We start from the raw sequence: 20772 nt of genomic DNA, 5'->3' as shown, positions 1-20772 counted from the left end.
AACACTCAACACACCTTCAAAGCATCGAAAGTTGGATATAAAACTATCAAAATGACGAATAATTGGTTCTAAAGTCATGTGGGAAATGGTATAAAATATGACACATCATCAATCAACACCCGTCAAAAGAATGGATCTCCGTGGTGGACGTACAAAGTCTCACACACCCACCAAAGTTTTGATTTCAGGTGCATTTACCCCCCGGCCAATTACACTGAACATTCAGCCTTGATCGCGACCATGTTTGCCAGTACAAACGAAGGAGGAGAGGTGTTACCCATTATCACTCATCTCGACACTGATCAAGATTATCCCTACCGGCTCAAGGAAATTCCGGAAGATTACTATGTGCGAGCTTTTGCAGCACTCTGCCAAGCTCCAAGCAAAGAATGGAGCCTTTAGTTGCCTGTTGCTAATTAGGCGATTCAATTGTAGTATTTTGTCTGTAATCTTTAAACAATTATTAGTTTCGTTTGTATACTAATACGTTCTCTTTTGAGATAGGTTGTGGTGCTAGTTTTTGCTAGTCTTTTGTTGAAAGATTGAACGTTATTTATTTTGAAATGTTTAATTTATATTTATGTTACTTGTTCGAGGTTACTATCACAATTAAGCTACTGACTATAACAACAGAGTATAAATGTTATTATAATGTGTTATCCATGATCAGGCCAAAGACTAACATTCTTGACTGAAAAACCCAACCAACTTCCATTCCAAAACACTATACAGATTACAAATCAATCATATACAGTCATAATTCCTTTGCTGCAGCAAGGTAGTTACAATTAGCATTCTGATCTGTAGCAAAAAAAACTGCAATCAAATTTTATGGGGCATATTAATTGACACTCTCACGAATAACCACCTTCATGAACCCACAACTCAGTCATCATACTGTTAACCAAACCAATCCAAAGTCAATATGTAAGTACCCAAGCAGTGGTAGGAGATCCCCAATTCACTTCTCTTAGTTATATTTACCATTCATCTACGCCTCTTTTCAGTATCGCCTATACGGTGCAACCGAGGGCTATCAGGTCTACAATATTGAGCAAGTTCGTTATTAACACGTAGAAGCAACTTTTCTGAGTTAGCCAGCCTCTTACTAAACTCATTGGTGCATGCTTTTGACATGTGATTCTCTTGCCGCTGACTTTGTGGCTGAGTAGGTTGCCTTTCTAGAACCAGCTTCTCTGAGTTAGGCAGCCTCTTACCAAACTCCCTAGTCCATGCTTTTGACGCATGATTCTCTTGTGGCTGAGTAGGTTGTTTTCCAAGAAGCTTCTTAATCATATCATCTAGTTCTGCAGCCTTTATCTGTAAATTGGTTTTGTCTGCCTGCATGAACACAAGAACGAGGTAAAAAAATGGGGGATATTATTTAATTGGTGATTATAAGAATGGTTGTACCTTCAGCATTTCGTTTTGTGCGGTCAGCATATGATCCCGCCCTTGCAATTGCACTATTTTCATCTTACAAGCAAGTATATCGGCTTCCTTCGAATTTATTTCCGAAATGTACCTGTTACAGGTTTTACTGTTATTTCCCTGGCACTTTTTAAACTTTGGAACATATTGCTGAATGTGCATGCTTAGAATCAAACTTGTCATAAAATCCTACAATGATATGGATGTCCAAGAAATCAAATCACCTGTCTTTTTCTTCATGTAAATCAGTGATTTGTCGATTCAGTCTGCGAATCTCTTGCTCCTGAATCAATTGTTAAACATACAATATATATAAGTTCAATTTCTGGAAAAATGGTACCTCACTAATTAATAGACTGACCATTGCTACAAACTCCTGTGTTTGCTGAGCAGCATCCTCTATAAATCTTTGAAGCTGCGTTTGGTTTATCAAGTTCTACATTGAACCAACAGAGTATTAAGCAACTAAGCTTTCAAGTTGATACAGTTTAGGCGTAAAGTGGAAACCAGACTTACTGCATAATTAGTCATGTCTAATTTCACACCAAGAAGATCCCGGATCACATCATGCGTCATACTCTCTGCTGCAGCCAGTTTCGTGTTTAGCACACATATCTGTAATTATAAATTGCAATGTTGCATAGTTAGATTGCAATAGAGTAATCCACCATCAGAATAAAGAAATGCATAGACTCAAGCATTATAACATAAAATGAGATTAGCATTTTGTCTGAGCAAGATTGAGAGCAAGCAACATTAGTGGTTTCAGAACAGAATTATATTATAAATTATGAATTAAACTTTATAAAGTATAAACAATTAACATTTATCACTGGATATATATACAAGTGCAAATGTGTGGAAATGAAGTCTAATGATTTGCAATAGAGAATGAGAGAGTATGTAATCATTATTAACCTCTTTCTGGCGACTTGATGCTAATGCTTGTAGGTCTTCTAGATGAAGCTTGGCCAATGATAGTTCCTGATCCTTCTCTGTATTCATCTGCTGGACTAAATTCCCTATACATCTGAATGGCGAGCTAGAACCCCTTGCTCTTACCAAGCTTTTTTCTGTCTTGTCTGGTAATGGTGCTTCAGATCCAGATTTTGATGAATCTATCCTCATTCCATTAACCATTGATTCCAAGGACTTGTACTGTTCAAACCAATTGGATTAGCTACTATGTAAATAAGAAAAGTAAAATTGTCTATCTTTAGTTGCTTTTGTACCTTCTGTTGATACTGGGCAGCTTGAGCTTCTGCATGGATAACAAGTTCTGAAATGTACTCTTTACATTGCATGATCTGCAACAATAGCAATAATTGTGTTAGACAGGATAGGAAATGAATCATAACAGATGGTGGTCAGAATTTTAAATCTTGATGTTGCTCCAGCCCTTACCTCATTAGCTTGTTCTACTCTTTCATCTTCGAGATCCTTTATCCGTGCTTGTGCCTCCTGAAGTTCAAGGTATCTGCTATGTAGTTTCCTGAGGTGCAGATAAGCCATTACCAAATTAAATCTCTAACGGAAGGAACCTTGATATCTGAAAAAAACTAATTAAAAAAAAGCTATGATTGCTCAGACCTGGAAATTTGCTCCTCAGGTTGGTTAACATGATTGTTATCAATGTTGTTTCTAAAAGTTTCTACAGTCAATAGCCTTTGACTCAGTGATTGAAGTTCCACTTCCAATGAATCTCTTATCCTGTGATGTCTCTCAAGCTCCTCTTCCATTTCATTAACCTACAAGAATCATGAATAAGTTTGTAACAAGAAAACCCATCAAATTCTTGACTATTTAATATGACATTCTCAGAAACTAACCTTTTTCTCTAAGACATTAACAGTTGAGTCAAGTTCTTCAACAGAATTTTCAAGAACCTTAACCTCCTCTTCCTTTTGTTCAGCATATATTTTGCTTGCCTCGGAGGTCTGAAAATTGGTTAGAGTTGTAAGCAAACATAATATCACAAAAATTATAGCATAATTTAAATACTTGAAACCTTTTTCATGGATGTTATTACCTGACGTGCTTCAACGGCAATAGCTTCATTTTCATCAGCTATAGCATAGGCCATCTCAAGCTTATCTTTCAAAGATTTAATTTGTTCATATAACTCGTCCCTCTCGCTAGAGACCCTCTTGAAATCATCAGTAATGCCTTCTAGTGAAAATAGGAACTGTTCTTCTGCTGAAGAAGTTGTACAATGTATTTCTTTTTCCAAAGCTTTGACAATTTCCTTTTGTTCTTCGAGTTGCTTTTCAGTTTCTGACTTTTTAAGGTATAGATCCTCTAAAAGACTTCTCAACTCAGCATTTTGGAATTGCAATGCATCCACGGTTTCTTCAGAATGCTGCAGAGAAGATTTTGAGACTGAAAAAGCAGCTTCGGCATCAGATAAACGACTTTCAAGTTTTTCATATCCAACCATCACATCGTCAAGCTGATTTGTTTTCAACTTTAGCTCATGCTGTACTTGGCTTAAATCTGTGAGTAACTTTTCAGCTTCGTCTTTGATATCTTTTCTTGTAGATGTTGATTCTTGTAGCAAACTAAAATCGAAAAGTAAGCCATTCAACAAAGTGCTTTTTCGTTCCAGTTCTTTCTTTAGCTTAAAGTTTTCACCAATCAGGTCATCAGCGCTTCCACCCAACTCTCCTGTTTCTTTTCTTGCCACCGATGGACTATAATTCTTCTCTTCATCATTAATCACTGAATTGTTTTGTCCAGACTGAAGAACTTTAAAATTTTCCATTATCTCTTCATGGAGTCCATATTTGTTAATATATTCTCCAATGCGACATTGTTGTACCACAAGAGATGCAAAGCTTTTCTCCATTGTTTCAGCACAAATATCTTGTAATGAAGATCTTAATTGAAAAATGCTATGGTGGACACCTTGGAACATTGCCAAAGCATCAGAATACACTGAGTGGCATAGATCCTCAGCCTCTCTTTGCATAAGCCTGAAAGAACCTTCAAGCATAGACAACAAATTTGCATGTTCTGTCAAACTGCAACAATGCTCTTCATCTATCATCTGTATGTGAGATTTGAGTTGGTCTATTTCTTCTACTAAGCTTGCCTTCTCCTCCATTGCTTCCTTTGCGGTCTTTTTCCATCTAACACTTAACTTTTTTGCTTCTTCATTTGCTTTTGATAATGCATTTAACATATTATCAGCCTCATTCATGGTTGTACAGGCCTCCTCAAACTTCCTGAAGAAGCTACTTGCATTGTAAGCCTTTTCTTCAGCACACTGCAAAATAAAATGAGAAACTTTATGATTTTCAGTGTACGAGTTCAACAATCAAAATCGACAAATTTTACCTTTGTGGCTGTAAAGCCTGCTTTATCTCCTTGCATCTCTGGGTTTTGAAGCCCGTCTACACCTTGAGAGTGAAATCCATATTCTTTATCTTTGAAGATTGCAGCCAACTGAACATCCAATTTGATGAAAGCTTCATAAGCCATAACGAATTGCTTCTTCAAAAACAAACGTGCCATGTCTGATTCTTGATTGTTGAAAGAAGATTTTGAGCCTCCTTCTGGCACAAGGATTGAAGTTTGTTTGCGTACAATGATTTCGGGCACATCATTAACATCATCATCATCATCAGAGAGGATAGAACTAGAGGTAGAAATATCAGTTGCTGATCCATCCAAATCTTCAAAATAAGCCTTTATGTCATCGAGTCTGTTATTTATTGAAACAAGTTCATCTATTATCTGATGCCCCACTAATAACTGCTTTTCTTGCATTTGATCTGAGGAAATCTCTAGTGAAGTGGCACCTCTTAGTACTTCAACCATTTCATTAGTTTCTTTGGTCTTTTCATTGTGTTCTGTATACTGAATTTCTGTCAGAGCTAATGTTGCAGTCCTTAAAGAATTCAATTTCTCCTGCATCTGTTGTATTGTGCTCTGAGCATCCACTAAATTCTTTTCCAGTTGCAAAATTGTGTTTTCCTTCTCAATAAAAACTGTTACAGCCTTCTTAACATGTTCACCAACCAAAACATTATGAAGTGGATATGAACAAACAATACTTTCTATTTGTGCAGAGGCACCTTTGAGAGATTTAGAACCATCCAACAGAAAGCTGGTTAACTCTAAACTTGCTTTCTCCCAGTCACTATGCAACGTGTACACTTCATCCTCTTTGGCTGCAATGATTCTTTTTAGTTTTTTGTTTTCTTCAGTCATGGTACATAGTCTTTTGTGATATTTCACCTGTAAAGAAGCTAATTCTTCTTGTAAATTAATAATTGCTTTAGCTGCTTCATTCTCCACTTCCTCATGAGCTAGATCAACTTGGTCCCTGAGAGGATCATTAAGTAATTTCAAATCCTCGAGGCCTTTAGTCATCTTATCCAACCTGGCTTGTAAATCGATCATACTTTGGTCTGTGCTTTCTAACGAGCCATTTTCTAAATTATGGTTTTCATGATTAAGCATAGGATGTATCTGTTGTTTGTTGTTGGTTAGGGTTTCCACCAGTCTATCGTTCTCTTGGCGTACATATTGTAGCTCTTCGACCAATCGGGTTTGCTGAGATTTCATGGAGTCTAATAAAGTTCTTGTATCCATTAGCTCTTCTGAAATTTTGGAATGCAACATGCTGGCCGTTTCAAGACCACTGTTATGAAGCAGAACTCCATCTTCCACTTGACTACAGGCTGCCATCCCATCTCCTAAAGCAATGCTACTCAACACACTTTCCACCTGAATATTAAGTAAACGTGTAATTCAAAAGATAGAAAAAAAGGAGATGTTTCAATAAAATAAAAAAATAAAAAAAAGAAGAAGAAGCAGCGTACGAAAGTAAACAACCACAATTTTCATTGGAAGATTCCCACTTCAAGTTAAAGTGAATGTATTTTACTTACAGGATATACTGATGTCTGGTTACAACTCATGTATTTGTGCAGTTCTCTGTTCAGTTCATCAACTTTCCTGCAATAGTTGAATATACGCGTGATAATTAACCACAAGTTACAAAAAACATAGTGTATGTTTCCACTTATTTTCACATTACAAAAACCTAAAACTGGTGTATCCACTATAAGTTGATTCAATCGAACGCACCTAATCAGTTTGGAGTTCGCACACTTGTACTCTTCTAATGTCATTGCAGATTTGTCATTCTGCATCAAGTGAATCTAGATTTAGCCTTAAGCAGACTGCAGATATCCCAAAACTTACGTACTGTCAGAAGAAGCACTACAGACCTGATTCTCTCTTTCAATAGGCAAATTTTGCTCCATGTAGCTTTCTTCAACCTCAAGTGTCTTTAAAAGCATTACATAACAAACAAACAAAATTAAGAATTTTTTCTTGGTAGAGAACACGAAAACATCAGGAGCATAATGAGTTAATGACACATTATCGATTCATATTAGAGTACAGCCCAAAAATGAGGGGATATCATAACATACAAATTGGTTTTTCTGTTCACTTTGGGACGGTTGTAACAGAAGTTTGGAGGTATTTTGACGCTTCATCAACACGGACATTTGCTCCTGCAATATTAATAACATACCACATGTCAAAAGCCTATAAAAATAATGCTACAACTAGACATATTTGGATCTGCATTTCAATACACCTTTAACATTTGAATTTGTCGTTGCAGAGCTATCACATCACCTGATGCGTCTTCATTTACTTTTGCCTAAGGAAACAGAAAAAATTCAAACAATTTATCGAGGACTGAAGATAAGAAGAGACAAGACTTTATTGTTCATACATTGTTCTGAATTAGCTTGGCACGCTGAGCAAATTTTAGAGTACTTAGGGTCTCATTCGCAGCCCTGCATGCAAACGTGTTATCATATTTAAAATCACATAAACAAGTAATGTGAGCAATAACCAAGACATTGACATAAAATACAAGAAGCAAAACTTACCACATTGAGGGGCTGACATTTGCTATAATTGTCGTCTTCGAGTTCCCACCTAGAGAATCCTGCATCCAGATAGAAAATAAGATGCTACTCTGAAGAGAAAATTAAACAGAAATATGAATATGCTTTTAGCTTCTGACCTGAAGAAGAAATGTAAGTCTCGAGTCTCTGTAAGGTACATGTTTATGTTTCCCATGTGCAACATCCACCAGAGACATTATTACCAGACTGCAATCATAAAAAGTGTTTAAAAGCTTGACACTAGCTCATGGACATATATATTCTATGCCTTCCTATTTATGTTCAAATATGTGAAAGCCATGTCTTTGTCAGTAGTTCATGCTTTGACAGCTTTTTTCAGGCTAAAAAATGCATGTATGATGCAAGTAAGATCTCTCTGCCATACTGAATCTTCGCTGTCGGGGAAAATAAAATATCTTTCTGCCAAATATCTGTCTACTAGGCACTAGCTTCCCATATCTAGAATAGTTGATAAGCAGAAAGGAGCCAAAAATAAATCAATAGACAGACAACTAGTCAAGTACCTCAGACTATTTATCACTCAAGCTAAGTTAGACTATTATGTTATGCATTTGTTACTAGATATAGACTTGAGGCTCCAATCAAGAATCCTATACGACGGATTGAGACCATTAACATTTGTTAAGACCTTGCAGCAAGATTACATGAGTAGCAAAAACAGTATAATATTGATGGTTTGACCCGCTTATGAGAGCTAAGGCTGCTCACCATGAGATGCCTAATTCTGTGTTAAATTCAAAACTAGATTTTTTTTGGAACAAACACTATTACTCATGCCCCTATTTATAGTATTATAATAAGCTAATAATAGAAACTAAGTATATTAAGTGCATATTAACTTATGGGAACTTGATACATGGATCTATTTCTCATTTTGTTATGATGCCTGCCTTGCTTCTTTCCTTTCTGTTTATGCTTTCACTGTAGTCTTAACAACATTCTATAGTTCTATTATATGAGGGAGGTCTGTTACCAGGTAATTATTCATCCAATATGGGCAGACATACAGTTATATATGACTTCCAAAAAATTATGGAAAATTCCATATTTCCTAAAAGTTAGCTTTCAGCGTTCCTTCAAGGCTCAAGTTCACAGCACACTCTAAAATTTTACAATGTCACCTAGAGAAGAATTTCAGTTCATTAAATACTGAAATATTTCAAACATTACAATAAAGCAATGTTAGCTGCAGCAAGGATGCCATGAATTAACCTATATTGATAATCTTGAGTGTTTGACTAAGGATATAAACTGAATAAAAATAATCACCAAAAGCAGTAGAAGTAAATGTGAATTACAATAGACTCTGATGCACCTACCCCAAAGTTGATAGTGATTTGTTTATATAGGACGCCTCCTTTAAACGTTCCCCTGGTCCAGAGCTTCTCTGCCTAAGTGGTAGTGATATTCAAATTTGGTAAGTCAAATATGAGAATATTAAACGTAATAAAGTCTCTAGGGTTATCTTGGGACTGAAATACCTTTCAGAGCCAGCTAGATCTACCAAATGTAACCTCCCAAACCTAAGATGCATTACAGAATCCTTTTCCCGGCGACTTTCAACAATGCATGTGAAAACACTATGTGATCGGCTGCTTTCACTATTCATATCGGTTCCCGCAACTTTCCTATTCGCAGCACCCTGTAGGATACATTTATTTAATAGTCAATAGACATAAATATGCAAGACTAATCTTTAACAAGTGAGCAAGTGGTAGCAGTGTGTAAAGTTTAACTATATTGACACACCTGCAACAAAAGCTTAAGGACTTCCTCAACGGTATTGACAGTATGTTCTGTAAGATTCTCAACATACACTCCTTCCTTTAAACCTTCTCTGAGCTACAAATTTATCATATCTAACATTCAAAGAAATGACAAGGAAGGAAAATTGCCCGTGATTACACTAGCATCAATAGATGAACTTTTACTCACTTGGAGATTAGTGGATGAAGGCTCCAGGAGATCTGTTATTTGCTCGTTGTATATCTCCAAAAAGGAACACTTGCAGCTATACTTTAGTCTTTCATCCCTCCCGTTCTCTTCCTCCTGCAGATATTACCCAGTACGGTTTTACATCAAAGAAAGTTATAAGGTGTTATACAATCTAGTTAACATGGTACCATCAACCTCTTACCAATTTAATCCTCATGAATAGATATTCATAAAGCCGTGGAGTTATTCCACAGTCATCAACAAGCTTTCCATCCTGCTGACTTATTTCACCCATCATTGTATAAGTTTTGCCACTACCAGTCTGAATACATAAAGCAGCGAAAGCTAAATAATCTGAAAGATCTCATAATACATCTATACATAGAAGAAGGTTGTTTCAAACAATACCTGACCATAAGCAAACATGCAACTATTATAACCAGACATGCAGTTATCAACCATGGGCAATCCAGCAACCCTGAATAGCTTTTCCTGATAATAAATCAATATGCAATAGAGTATTATATAACCAAAGATACCACCAACTTATTATTGATAAGCAAGAAAAACATAATGATTTTTCTATAATAATGTAATAAGTCATGTATGCAACTATGCAAACAAAACAGAAAGTACAGTACCTGTGATATTGTCTCACTGACAATGTGATCAAATGTGAATCTGACTTCAGGGTGACCAAGCCAAGCTAAGTTTTGTGAACTCTCTTGCTTCAAGCACCTGCCATACCCTTGTGCCATCTTCTCCGTATTGCTTAACGGTCTGATCCGTATTAAGACCTGCGTATAAAAAGTTCACCACACCATTTCAAAAAACTATCCACAAGACAACCATTGAACCATAAGCAATACACTCTCTTTCAAAGTAATATCTACTAATAATAAGCTTCTAGGTCCCTTTTTCTATGTTTAAGTTAATCGGAATCCAGTTTAACTCTTCAAAAAATAAACAACTACGTCCTTTATCTACTTTATCTAATAAGAAAAAGTTGCATTAAGAAGGTTGTGTGTTCTTTCTACAAAATACATGATCAGACTGCTCTTTTTTTGGTGGTTGTTTTGCCATTTATTATATGCCCTTAAATGGAAAAAAAAAAAAAAGCAAAAAAAAAAAGTCCCAAAAGCTAAAAAAATTCTCGGGTTCCCTGTTCCTGACAAGATGGTAGTTCACCAAGAAAAAATTCGGATAAAATAGGTTCCTCGTAAACCACAAGAAAAATGTATCTTATTTAAATATCTAATTTGACTAAATCAAAATTACAAGAATCATACAAATAGACTTAGCTAAGCTTAATGATTGTGTAAGACAATCATAATAGGAAACGAACTCAATAGAAACTAAGATAGCCAATTACAGTAAAAAATCCTAGTCCTAATCCTAAATTCCTAATGCATCACACATTGTCAAACATTCCTAAACTTCGGCAATTATTGAATCCTAGATAACCAACTAAGCCACACACTTACTCGACGTAATAATTACTTTACTTAAAGCAATAATCATTTCCCACATTATCGAGCTTCATAATACAATCATACACAAGTTATATAAGCACAACTTAAAAATGCATCCTAACAAGTACAAAAAAGTATCATCAAATAACAACTACAAACAATATAATTTCTCGAATTAACCTGAACATTATGATCGTTCCAAAACGAAGGATCTTCGACTAGCTCAAAATGTTTAACCTCAATACTATCCTTAACCACTGGCTCACAATTCGCACCTGAAATCCTTCTCGAAACCCTAGAACTACTCCCTACTCTATCTGTATTACTCAAACTAACCCTCGGACCCGTAACCGCCCCCAATTGACCAACATAAGTAGTCCTGGAAACACTCTTAGCTGGTGTACTATGAGCCGATTCCGATTTCCTTCTATTCGAACTCGAACCGGATTCAATATACTGAAATTCTTTACAGAATTGTGACGGATCTGGTATCGTGTTTAACGGGGTTCTCGAAAGAGGAATTTCGATCGGAATTGTTAGGGTTTTGTCGGACCGGTTCTCGATTCCGTCTGTTTCGATGATTTTTGAGCTATCTTTTGTCATTTTTGAGCTGAATTTGATTAAGAAAATTTTAATTTAATGAAGTAAAATTAATTCATTTTTCAGACAGTGAATGAACTCCTGCTGAAAAAATTAAAAAAGTTGAAAGATGATAAATTAATTGAAATCAATGAAAATGTAATTGAACCGCCCATTTTTCAAATTAAATTGTGGTCCACTGGAGGGTTGAAGGTTTTCACATTTGGTCCTTTCAGTTTCAAAAGATGTAAATATGGACACCTACGTTTTTGTTGATTGATTAAATTAAGGGTGAGTTTGAGAAGAATGGCCGACAAAGTAGGTGTTAGGTTATGATTCATTATGTTTTTTTCTATTAAAAGTAGATTTGCTTTAATTTGAGTTTTAACATTTGCAGTCAGAATGATAGATCTATCATAATCTTCTTATTTATTCGAAAGTTTAATTATAATTCATAAGTGTTAAAAAAAACTTAAATTTTTTAACTTACGAAACGATTTTTAATGAAGAAAAAAACAATAGAAGGATAGAACTACTTTTACAATTCTGCACTATAAAACGATGTCCAAAATCTATTTTGGGTGGACATAGCTGAGCTTATCTATATTGGGTATTATCAAAAGCGGGTAAAGGTAAAACCAGTAGCGCGACTTCTAATATGAGAAATTTTATTAGGTTGTTTGGATTTTTTTTTATTCATTTTAATACTCTTTTAGTTAAGGTGCAATCATATTTTGAGCTTTGATGTCAATCATACTATTTGAACTTTAAGCTACAAATACTCAGCTTTGGAGCACATATATTTTACATGCTTTCGCGGATATCTGGTGTGTTTTTTTTCGCAATAATTAATCAAACCATTGATATAAGTAATTCAATTTGGCTAAAGACAAAAGTTAGAGCTGATTGTATACATAAATACCACCAATCAACGCAAAGGTTATATAATTAATAATGATAATGATATCTAACAATAACACTAACCTTATCACAAATTAACTATATAAATAAGAACATGCTAAATCACTTATATAAAAGTAAATTTAATGTAATTTGAGTTTTCTAAAAGATTAGCCGTTCTAAAAACATCATTAATTATGGTTTTCAAAAACTTTGAAATGGTAGATTTATAATAAATTCATATACAATTCAACTTTTTGTAATTATAAAACAACAAAGCATAAAAGTTGGTGGTAAGAGGAGAAAGTACTGTAATAGAGCTATGAATGTACAACTCGATTTACACCAAATACAACCTCTCAAGCACACAATGTTTGGGTTTCCTTACATGTCTCTCATACTCACCAATTTCTTCCATCTTCATTTTCTTTTTAGCTTAGAATTTGTTAGTATCCTCTAATCTCCATTCTTTATTAGTTGCCCTTCCTTGTGTTTTTAGTTGGTGTGGTTCTGATTCCCAATTAAAAACATTTATGAAGTTATGTTATTTCGAAAAACCAGTATCATATTTTACATGCAAAAAAAAAATCTGAAGAAAAACATTTATGAAGTTTGTTTTTTTTTTAAAAAAAAACAAGTGTCATATTTTACATGCAGATAAAAAATGAAGAACACGTCAGTGTGTAGATAATAAAGACGCATTTGGTTCATATAATGTTTTTGGAAAAAATGGAATATTTCGGAGGAATTGAAATCTGAAGGAAGGGAATTTGATAGGATGTTTTTGATTTTTGGAGAATTCAAGTGACGGAATGAATAAAATTCCTTCCTCCATCCCTAAGGAATGGAGATTTCATCAAATGATGGAATGTTTACATTAAACATTCCTACGAAATGAGATTCCTCTTTCTTTGAACAACCAAACGCACTAAGAAATGGAATTCAATTCCAATTACATCAGATTTCATCAAATTCTGTAAAACAAACGCGATCAAGTCTATTGTTTAAGATGTTGAGTGATTAAAGCTATAATAATACGTGTAAAAGCTATGTAACAAATGTCAGCCCATTGTTTAAGTTAATAAGCCTAAGAGTACACCACTAAAATAAGCCCACTATTTAAGTAATAAGCCCAAGATAACACCATTATAATAATACCCCATTTAGAAAAACACCGAAGGGAAAAACTTAAATATTATGATAGAAAAAACATGGAAGAAAAAAAAAATTCCAAACGGAGATTCCAATAAAGTTCGAGTTTGTGGAAAGTAACTCATAAACCAACCAGGCAATGCAAGTTTTTGTTATATTCACCTTATTTAATATTTAATATTTAATATCTCCCGATAATAGAGCAACCTAAATTCTTTTATAAAAAAATCACAACCCTTTTGATGAAAAAAAGATTGAATTAGAACCTTTGATTACTTTGTTGACATTATTTTCCTTTTTTAGATTTTTACTAAATGACATTTATCATTTTCATTAATTACATACCTTGTAAAAAAAATGATAAATAATTAAAACAATAAATTTGAGTTGTCATTTAACTTTGTGAAAAAGCCATTTAGAGATCAGGTAATAAAACTCGTATGTCGACGTCTTTATTTGAGATTAATTGAATAATTACTTTAATTTTGACATCTGTTAAATTGTATGTGAGTACAATGGATAATGTTATATGCTATCACCTATTTATCTAACTTTTTGTTCTTTTGGGGTATCTATTTAATAAAACTTTCTTAAAGGTCATCAAAATTTTTATTATCAATGTTGACTGAAAATTTCATCAAAGTTTTGTCAAATTATAAAAGTTTCTCTACTTGTAAACAATTTAAAATCTTAAAATACTCAACTACATATTTTTCACCATTATTAAAATAATAAACGAGAAGAGGTTCGCTAATGAAAAGATTAATATGGAGAAGATTTTTCAATCAAACAGGGCACCAGGCTTGCTAATGAAAAGCTTAATATTGAGAAGATTTTTCAAAAAATTAAGGCAATAGGCTTATTGTAGTATAAAAAATGGTGTAAATTCAATATATCGTAATTTTGTTGTTGTATAGTTAGCCTCTCCACTGATTTGGTGGTAGTCAAGGGCTGATGTGAATATAAGTAACTTTCTATTAAAAAAATATATATCTCTTATATTAATAAAACAAAATTGTTTTTAAAAGCTATTTTTAGAAAAGAAATGAAATAACAAGCTCTCATCCCTTGCTAGCATAATTTCTAAAAAAAATATGACATCATAATTATTTGTATTTTTATTTTCTTATTTCTTTTTTTTATCCTAAACTCAATGTTTACTTTCTTTAAATATCTCAAACTTTCATCCTTTTTTCTATCCTCATATAAATAATTTTTAATATATATATATATATCTATTAAAACAGTAGTTAACCGAGTCTTCTAAAGCACTCTTCAAATCTAAAGTTAAGCTAATAAATTGCCACGTAGGATTTATCCTATGTGTCATCTTCATATTATTTTTACAATATAATATTTTATATTATTAAAAAATATATCTCTAATAAATCTTTATAAAATCTTTAAATATTTTATGCATATCACAAAATCATTATGCAATATTCACATTTTTAAAACCTACAACTTTATTTATTCTTTTTTTAATTTGTTAAAGAGGTTCGTTGTTATTATTATTTTGATTATATAGCAATTATATTTTTACGTACTCCATTTATTTTCTTTAACTTTTGGTTCAAGTATAATTAACACATGGTCTTACGGGTGAGTTAAATAAGACATTATATTTTCATTTACAATTGCAAGTCTCTCACCAACTAAGATCATTATTGTTTTTAGTTTGATTTATTTAACCTATTTTAATTTTATTTTTTCTTAAGATTTCTTCTTTTGTTGTTCATAGCGATTTTAAGCCCATCAATTTGTTTTTCAGTTCTTGATCATGTCAAAAGTTAGATAATTTATATTTTCTTATTTGGTCGATTGTTCTATTTTTTCAGTGGTACATAGCAAGAATTAGGTCTAATTCTTATAAATATTTTCTATTCACGTCTCCGTAAAACCAAACAATGCAACAACACCACACTAGCAAAACCGAATTTTGTTGGTTATCGATGCCAACATTGAAAGTTTTAAAAAATCAATACAAAAGCCGCGCATCGCGCGGGTGAAAATGCCTAGTATATATATATATATATAATAATAAGTGAATAGTCATCAACATTAACATTAAACCTTTTTTTTATTAAAATTTTGAATTTTTCAAGTTTTTTTTCTAATATTGATCCGAATTTTTTTCCCGATATTTACGGAAAATGTTCGGGTTAGAACAAATTTAACTTAAAAAACCCGGGTTGAACCCGGGTTTCATTAACTAGTATATTTGTAATTTTACATTGTCATAAATATAGCAAAATTATCTTATTAAAAATCTATAACAACAAACAATTTTCAAAAAATAATATATTTTCAACATGATTATCTATACTTAACTTTACATTATTATCATCATTATACAAAGATATAACATACATATCATACTAAGCGTCAAAAAAAGGTCGATACAAAACATTTTTTCAAGTAATAATATCAACAAATTTCAACATATTTTTCTATAACTACTAATTTTATTATTGTAAACGCTTAATGTGTTTATCCCGCGTATTACACGGGAAAATAATCTAGTTGTATATATACTAACGACGTTGTAACTTTTTCTAAGTTATTGTTCATACAAAAAAACTTTAGACAGGTTGTAATTATATTAATATTAATTTATAGAAAATGTCACACCCATCCAAAATATAATCTAAGAGGACGTGAATTCTCGACATTATAATCACAAATCTTGACAAACTACTTTTAAATGATACATTTTCGATATTATATAATTGATGAAACAATTTATCTATATCTTTATGTATACTAAAAGACAACTGACCTAACTTCAATTGACCAATCAAAACCCTTAGTTTTCTTAAATTAAGCTATTAAAAATGTGACTAAATTATATTATTTAAATAATAAAAATACAAATTGATCAAATTTATGTTATAAATTACAACTTAATCGACAAGATACATATAGAATTGTTTAATTAATAGTAATTTAAGACCAAATTGGAAACATATATGGGATTAACTACAACTCTTACGAATAATTATTATTAGAGCTTCATGCTAACTACACAACCAATAACATTTAATTAAGTTAACACATTCACACCACATAGTTTATGTGATTGTCTTAATATCCACTAACTAACGTATATATGGATGAATAAATAAGTATGTTTTTCAAACAGATTATATAATGGAATGAGACCGAATATAAAATGTTTAGGAAAACATGTCATTAAAACGGAAGTGTTATCGGGGTACAACATTAGGTACAAAACTTATATCCCGAAAATAAAGCTAATACCGTAACATAAGATATTCAGGTTCAAGTTTAATAGACTAAAGTTCCCAAAAGGTCGTTTCATTTGCAATAACAATAAACAAAAGTCAGGGGTAATCTTTATATATAGTTGATTTGTATCTATAATGTCCAGGTTTTCACACACGAAAAGTTGTACCTTCAAGGGTTAAATCGAAAAAGGATCTTAAGGTGTTGATATGCGACAAAGTTCGTAAGCCAAAGAAAAAATGTTGTCTATAAAGAAGTCTAGCAAAAGATTAACGATGATATGTGATTTTTTTTTTCCCTATGATTTAACTTACATTATTTACATTTTAATTTCTCAAATTTTTTTAAATATACTTTTACATACTGACTTAAAATAAGTTTTTTTTGTGTTGCCACGTTGCGTAAGCCGCATGTATTTGATACGGGTCAAAAATCTATATATACTATAATACAACTGACCTAACCTCAATTGACCAATCTCAACCCTCAATTTCTCAACATAAATTAAATCAACACATGTCTAAGTTAATTTACACTTTTTGTTTTTACATCACCAATTTACACTTTAACCCAATTTAAAAATAATTAATAATTTTATTGCAATGTATATCTAATAACAAAATATAGCTAAAAGTTAGAGATGTTACAACATTTAGATTAATACGAATTGATATTTATATAAATATTATATTTTATATTATTAATTGTAATCAAACTAATTGTAATATTGTTGTTATCAATAATTGTAATCAGACTATAATTAAAAAAATCATTGTTATTAATATTAAGTGAAATCAAACTATATTTAGGATACACATTCTTCATATATAAACTGAACCCTACAAATAAAGTCATAACAAACGAAATCATTGAAAATCCCACGAACTAGAGGATACTTTTATTGTTCTTAACAATCATGGCTAATGAAAATAATATAACGTTTTTGCAAGACATCAATGAAAACTCGATCAATTATGTAATCAAAATTAAGGTATTGTTTCTCTTGAAAAGTTTGTATAGAAGAAATTCTATTACATCATCCAGCCTTTATATGATTTAGCATTCAATATTAACATTTGAATATCTCAATTTTCCTTTTTTAGTATATTTTTACATTTAATGTATAAATATTTTGTTTGTTCCATATATTAGTTCTTATATTGATAATTTTGTAAAATCCGTGTATTTGACACGGACCTAAAATCTAGTATTATAACTAAAAGAGTAAGCAGGGAATACATTTGATACTCTTAATCTTTCTTGTTAGGCCTAATTCTCCTTCTTATTAATTTAACTTTCTCTTTTTTTTTTAGATTTTTTTTTTCTTTTTTTTCTTATTAAATAGATAATAATTATTATATTATTATCATTTTTCAACACTTTTAATTATTTTGTTGTTAATTATAGGTCGATCATGACTTATTTTTCTACAAAAGGTTTATTCTTTTAAATTTATTTTGTTCATTAATTTATTTTGCTCGTTGTTTACATCTTTACTTTTTGCATTTAGAATATGACATATATTTTGTTATTTTTTGTTAGATAAAAAAAAGACAACGTTGATTTATGTTGAAGATTTGAACCCAAACACATGATTCCCTATAATGTATATATTTTAAGATTACTCATCCATCAGACGGGACTGAAAGACTAGTTTTTGGATACATAGAGCAGTACATGTTTAAAACGTTATGAGAAAGCATAACAAAATTTCTTTTCTCTATAGTATGCTTCATTTACATGCTTTCAACTTTCAAGTATCTTAGTATACCAAGATTGCCTATTAAAATACGTTAAATATAAAGTTGATGTCTTCATAAATTTTTGATAGAGATATATGTAAATCACAAGCCTTGAACGACCATAACGTCATATATAGTATATAGTATATAGTATATATAAAATAAAACGTTATAGAAAAATTTCTCGTAATTAGTTTATGTATAAATTTTTAAAACCCGATTTGCTTTTAGGGTCTCGAATATTCAAATCCTAGTTTTTGTTTAAAACCTGTTTTTTAACGGTTCAAATACTAAAACCTGGGTTTTAACATTTATAATATAATTAAAAGAAGAGGTTGAGGGTACACTTGACACCCCTTAGGGGGTGGGAGTGGATGTGGGGTGAGGCGCGGTGAACCCCGGCCCCGCGTGAGAACACCGCCGCCGGTGGGTCGGGGTGGGGAAAGGATAGCCGAAAACGGGGAAGGTAGCCTGAGGAAAGAGAAACCGGAGTGGGGCCCGCGCGCAGGAAAGGAACCAATGGTGGCTGGACACGTGGCGACGGGAGCGGGTCTAGCTAGCCGTCGGTCTTTTTTTTTTTTTTTTTTTTTCTTTTACCTCTTTCTCTATATATATACACTCTTTTCTTACCAAAACAACACACAACTACTATTATTTTCACTACATTTTTATAAAATTCAAACACCCCAACCTTTTCATCACTAATTTCTTACACTCAACACCAAAAAATATGGCTTCCAGTCTTTTTGGATAATTCGAGCGACTCTCCCGACGAATCAAACGATAGCTCTATGGAATTCTTTGTTAACGCGTTACACTTTCTTGAAGATACGACAACTTCTAGTGCTCCTCAAACTCGACGGTATACGGACCGGCGTCGAGAAATTGGTCTTGCCACTCTTTTGAACGATTGGTTCGTTCAACAACCAAAATACGAAGACGATTACTTTCGAAAGAAGTTTCGAATGGACAAGACCATGTTTTTAGATATCGTGCGCGACATTGAAGCAAACTTCCCGTATTTCCAAGAACGTTACGATGCAAGAGGAAGAAAAAGTTTTACGGCGATACAGAAATGCACATCCACCGTTAGGCAACTCGCGACGGGTAACGCACCAGACGAGTATGACGAGTACTTGTGCATGGCAGCCAGAACCACACGAGAGACCCTTGATTATTTTTGTGACGCCATCATTCGGTTGTATAGCTGAGAGTACCTACGCAGGCCGACGTCACACGACGTTGCACGCATCTTCGAGGCCCACGAGCTTCGACATCATATGCCTGGGATGCTTGGTAGCATCGATTGCACACATGTCGAGTGGTCGGCATGTCCTAGACGTTTGAGAGGGCAATACACGAGGGGTGACCACAACGGTCCAACTATTATGCTTGAAATCACCGCGTCACAAGATTTGTGGATTTGGCATGCTTTTTTTGGTGTCCCGGGGTCGAACAACGACATCAACGTGTTGAACCAATCCGATTTGTATGTCATAGCGCGTAACGGAACGGCTCCGGATTCTTCATTCCGCGTGAATGGCCGAGATTATAAACGTGGCTACTATCTTAGTGATGGGATCTACAACAAGTGGTCAACACTTGTTAAAGCATACCCGTATCCAACCGACCCTAAGGAAAAAAGATTCAAGAAATTGCAAGAGGCGGCCAGAAAAGATGTCGAGCGAACTTTTGGTGTCCTCAAAGGTAAATGGAAAATTCTTCAACGACCTCTTCGACCTCTAACGAAAGACAAAATTGGAAAGTATGTTCATACATGTATTATCTTACACAACATGATCATTAAGAGGGACGGGAGGGCAATCTCACCGGTCCATATAATGGACCCGCCAGTGCAACCGGTGTTCGATGAAAGTGTGTATGCGGAGTTGATTGACGAAGAAGTTCACCATCGCCTTCGATATGATCTTACGGAGCACGTATGGGCTCAAGATTTGGCGTATCTCGATGATTAGTTTTTTTTTTAGTATTATGTAATGTTTCTTTTTTTTAAGTATTATTTAATGTTTATTGTTTTTAAGTATTATGTAATGTTTATTTTTTTTAAGTATTATGTAATGTTTCTTTGTTTTAATATAATAAAAGGGTATGTTTTTTAATTTTAATATAATTTGTGATTTTGTTAAGTAAAAATAAAGAAGCATCAGACCAATGATCACCCATGACTTCTGCATTTTGTTACATGGGAGTACATCCAATAGGAAGCACAGGAGAACAACCTATATCAAGGATGGTGAAATAAAAAAGATGATGAAGAAATTGGGGTTGAGGTGAGTGGCGCCACCATTTTGGGATGATTTGGGGTGAATTGGGGAAGTTTGAGGTGGAGAGTTTTTATTG

General features: G+C 33.1%; 3 protein-coding genes across 3 annotated transcripts; 2 read left to right on the top strand and 1 right to left on the bottom strand.

Annotated features, from left to right (window-relative positions):
* Positions 1-687: 687 nt before the first annotated feature.
* Positions 688-11452, bottom strand: LOC122579162 (kinesin-like protein KIN-12C). Its single transcript, XM_043751275.1, has 28 exons — positions 10973-11452; positions 9962-10117; positions 9729-9812; positions 9523-9642; positions 9321-9434; positions 9135-9227; positions 8867-9027; positions 8705-8776; positions 7484-7571; positions 7347-7405; positions 7187-7250; positions 7046-7111; positions 6876-6959; positions 6669-6728; positions 6526-6584; positions 6327-6393; positions 4768-6162; positions 3461-4696; positions 3261-3368; positions 3022-3179; positions 2836-2923; positions 2664-2738; positions 2350-2589; positions 1948-2046; positions 1793-1867; positions 1656-1714; positions 1414-1525; positions 688-1341 (listed from the first exon to the last, which is right to left on the bottom strand). Exons 1-28 carry the CDS (start codon positions 11393-11395, stop codon positions 988-990), a joined length of 5769 nt encoding a protein of 1922 aa, XP_043607210.1. The 5' UTR covers positions 11396-11452; the 3' UTR covers positions 688-987.
* Positions 11453-19202: 7750 nt separating this feature from the next.
* Positions 19203-19622, top strand: LOC122610478. The gene has a single exon (XM_043783466.1). It carries the CDS (start codon positions 19203-19205, stop codon positions 19620-19622), a length of 420 nt encoding a protein of 139 aa, XP_043639401.1.
* A 69-nt stretch (positions 19623-19691) lies between these two features.
* Positions 19692-20387, top strand: LOC122610477 (protein ALP1-like). The gene has a single exon (XM_043783465.1). It carries the CDS (start codon positions 19692-19694, stop codon positions 20385-20387), a length of 696 nt encoding a protein of 231 aa, XP_043639400.1.
* Positions 20388-20772: the final 385 nt, after the last annotated feature.

This window comes from Erigeron canadensis, chromosome 8 (genome assembly GCF_010389155.1).
Source record: "Erigeron canadensis isolate Cc75 chromosome 8, C_canadensis_v1, whole genome shotgun sequence".
NCBI classification, from domain to species: Eukaryota; Viridiplantae; Streptophyta; class Magnoliopsida; order Asterales; family Asteraceae; genus Erigeron; species Erigeron canadensis.
This window is presented reverse-complemented; position numbering and strand designations above follow the sequence as displayed.

Excerpts from the sequence above, each read along its gene's own strand:
- LOC122579162 (XM_043751275.1), bottom strand. The coding sequence starts at position 11,395 with ATGACAAAAGATAGCTCAAAAATCATCGAAACAGACGGAATCGAGAAC. Across the intron at positions 9,228-9,320 it reads CTTCATCCACTAATCTCCAA|CTCAGAGAAGGTTTAAAGGA; the intron begins GTGAGTAAAAGT and ends ATAAATTTGTAG. Across the intron at positions 7,251-7,346 it reads AATGTCAGCCCCTCAATGTG|GGCTGCGAATGAGACCCTAA; the intron begins GTAAGTTTTGCT and ends GTTTGCATGCAG.
- LOC122610478 (XM_043783466.1), top strand. The coding sequence starts at position 19,203 with ATGGAATTCTTTGTTAACGCGTTACACTTTCTTGAAGATACGACAACT.
- LOC122610477 (XM_043783465.1), top strand. The coding sequence starts at position 19,692 with ATGCCTGGGATGCTTGGTAGCATCGATTGCACACATGTCGAGTGGTCG.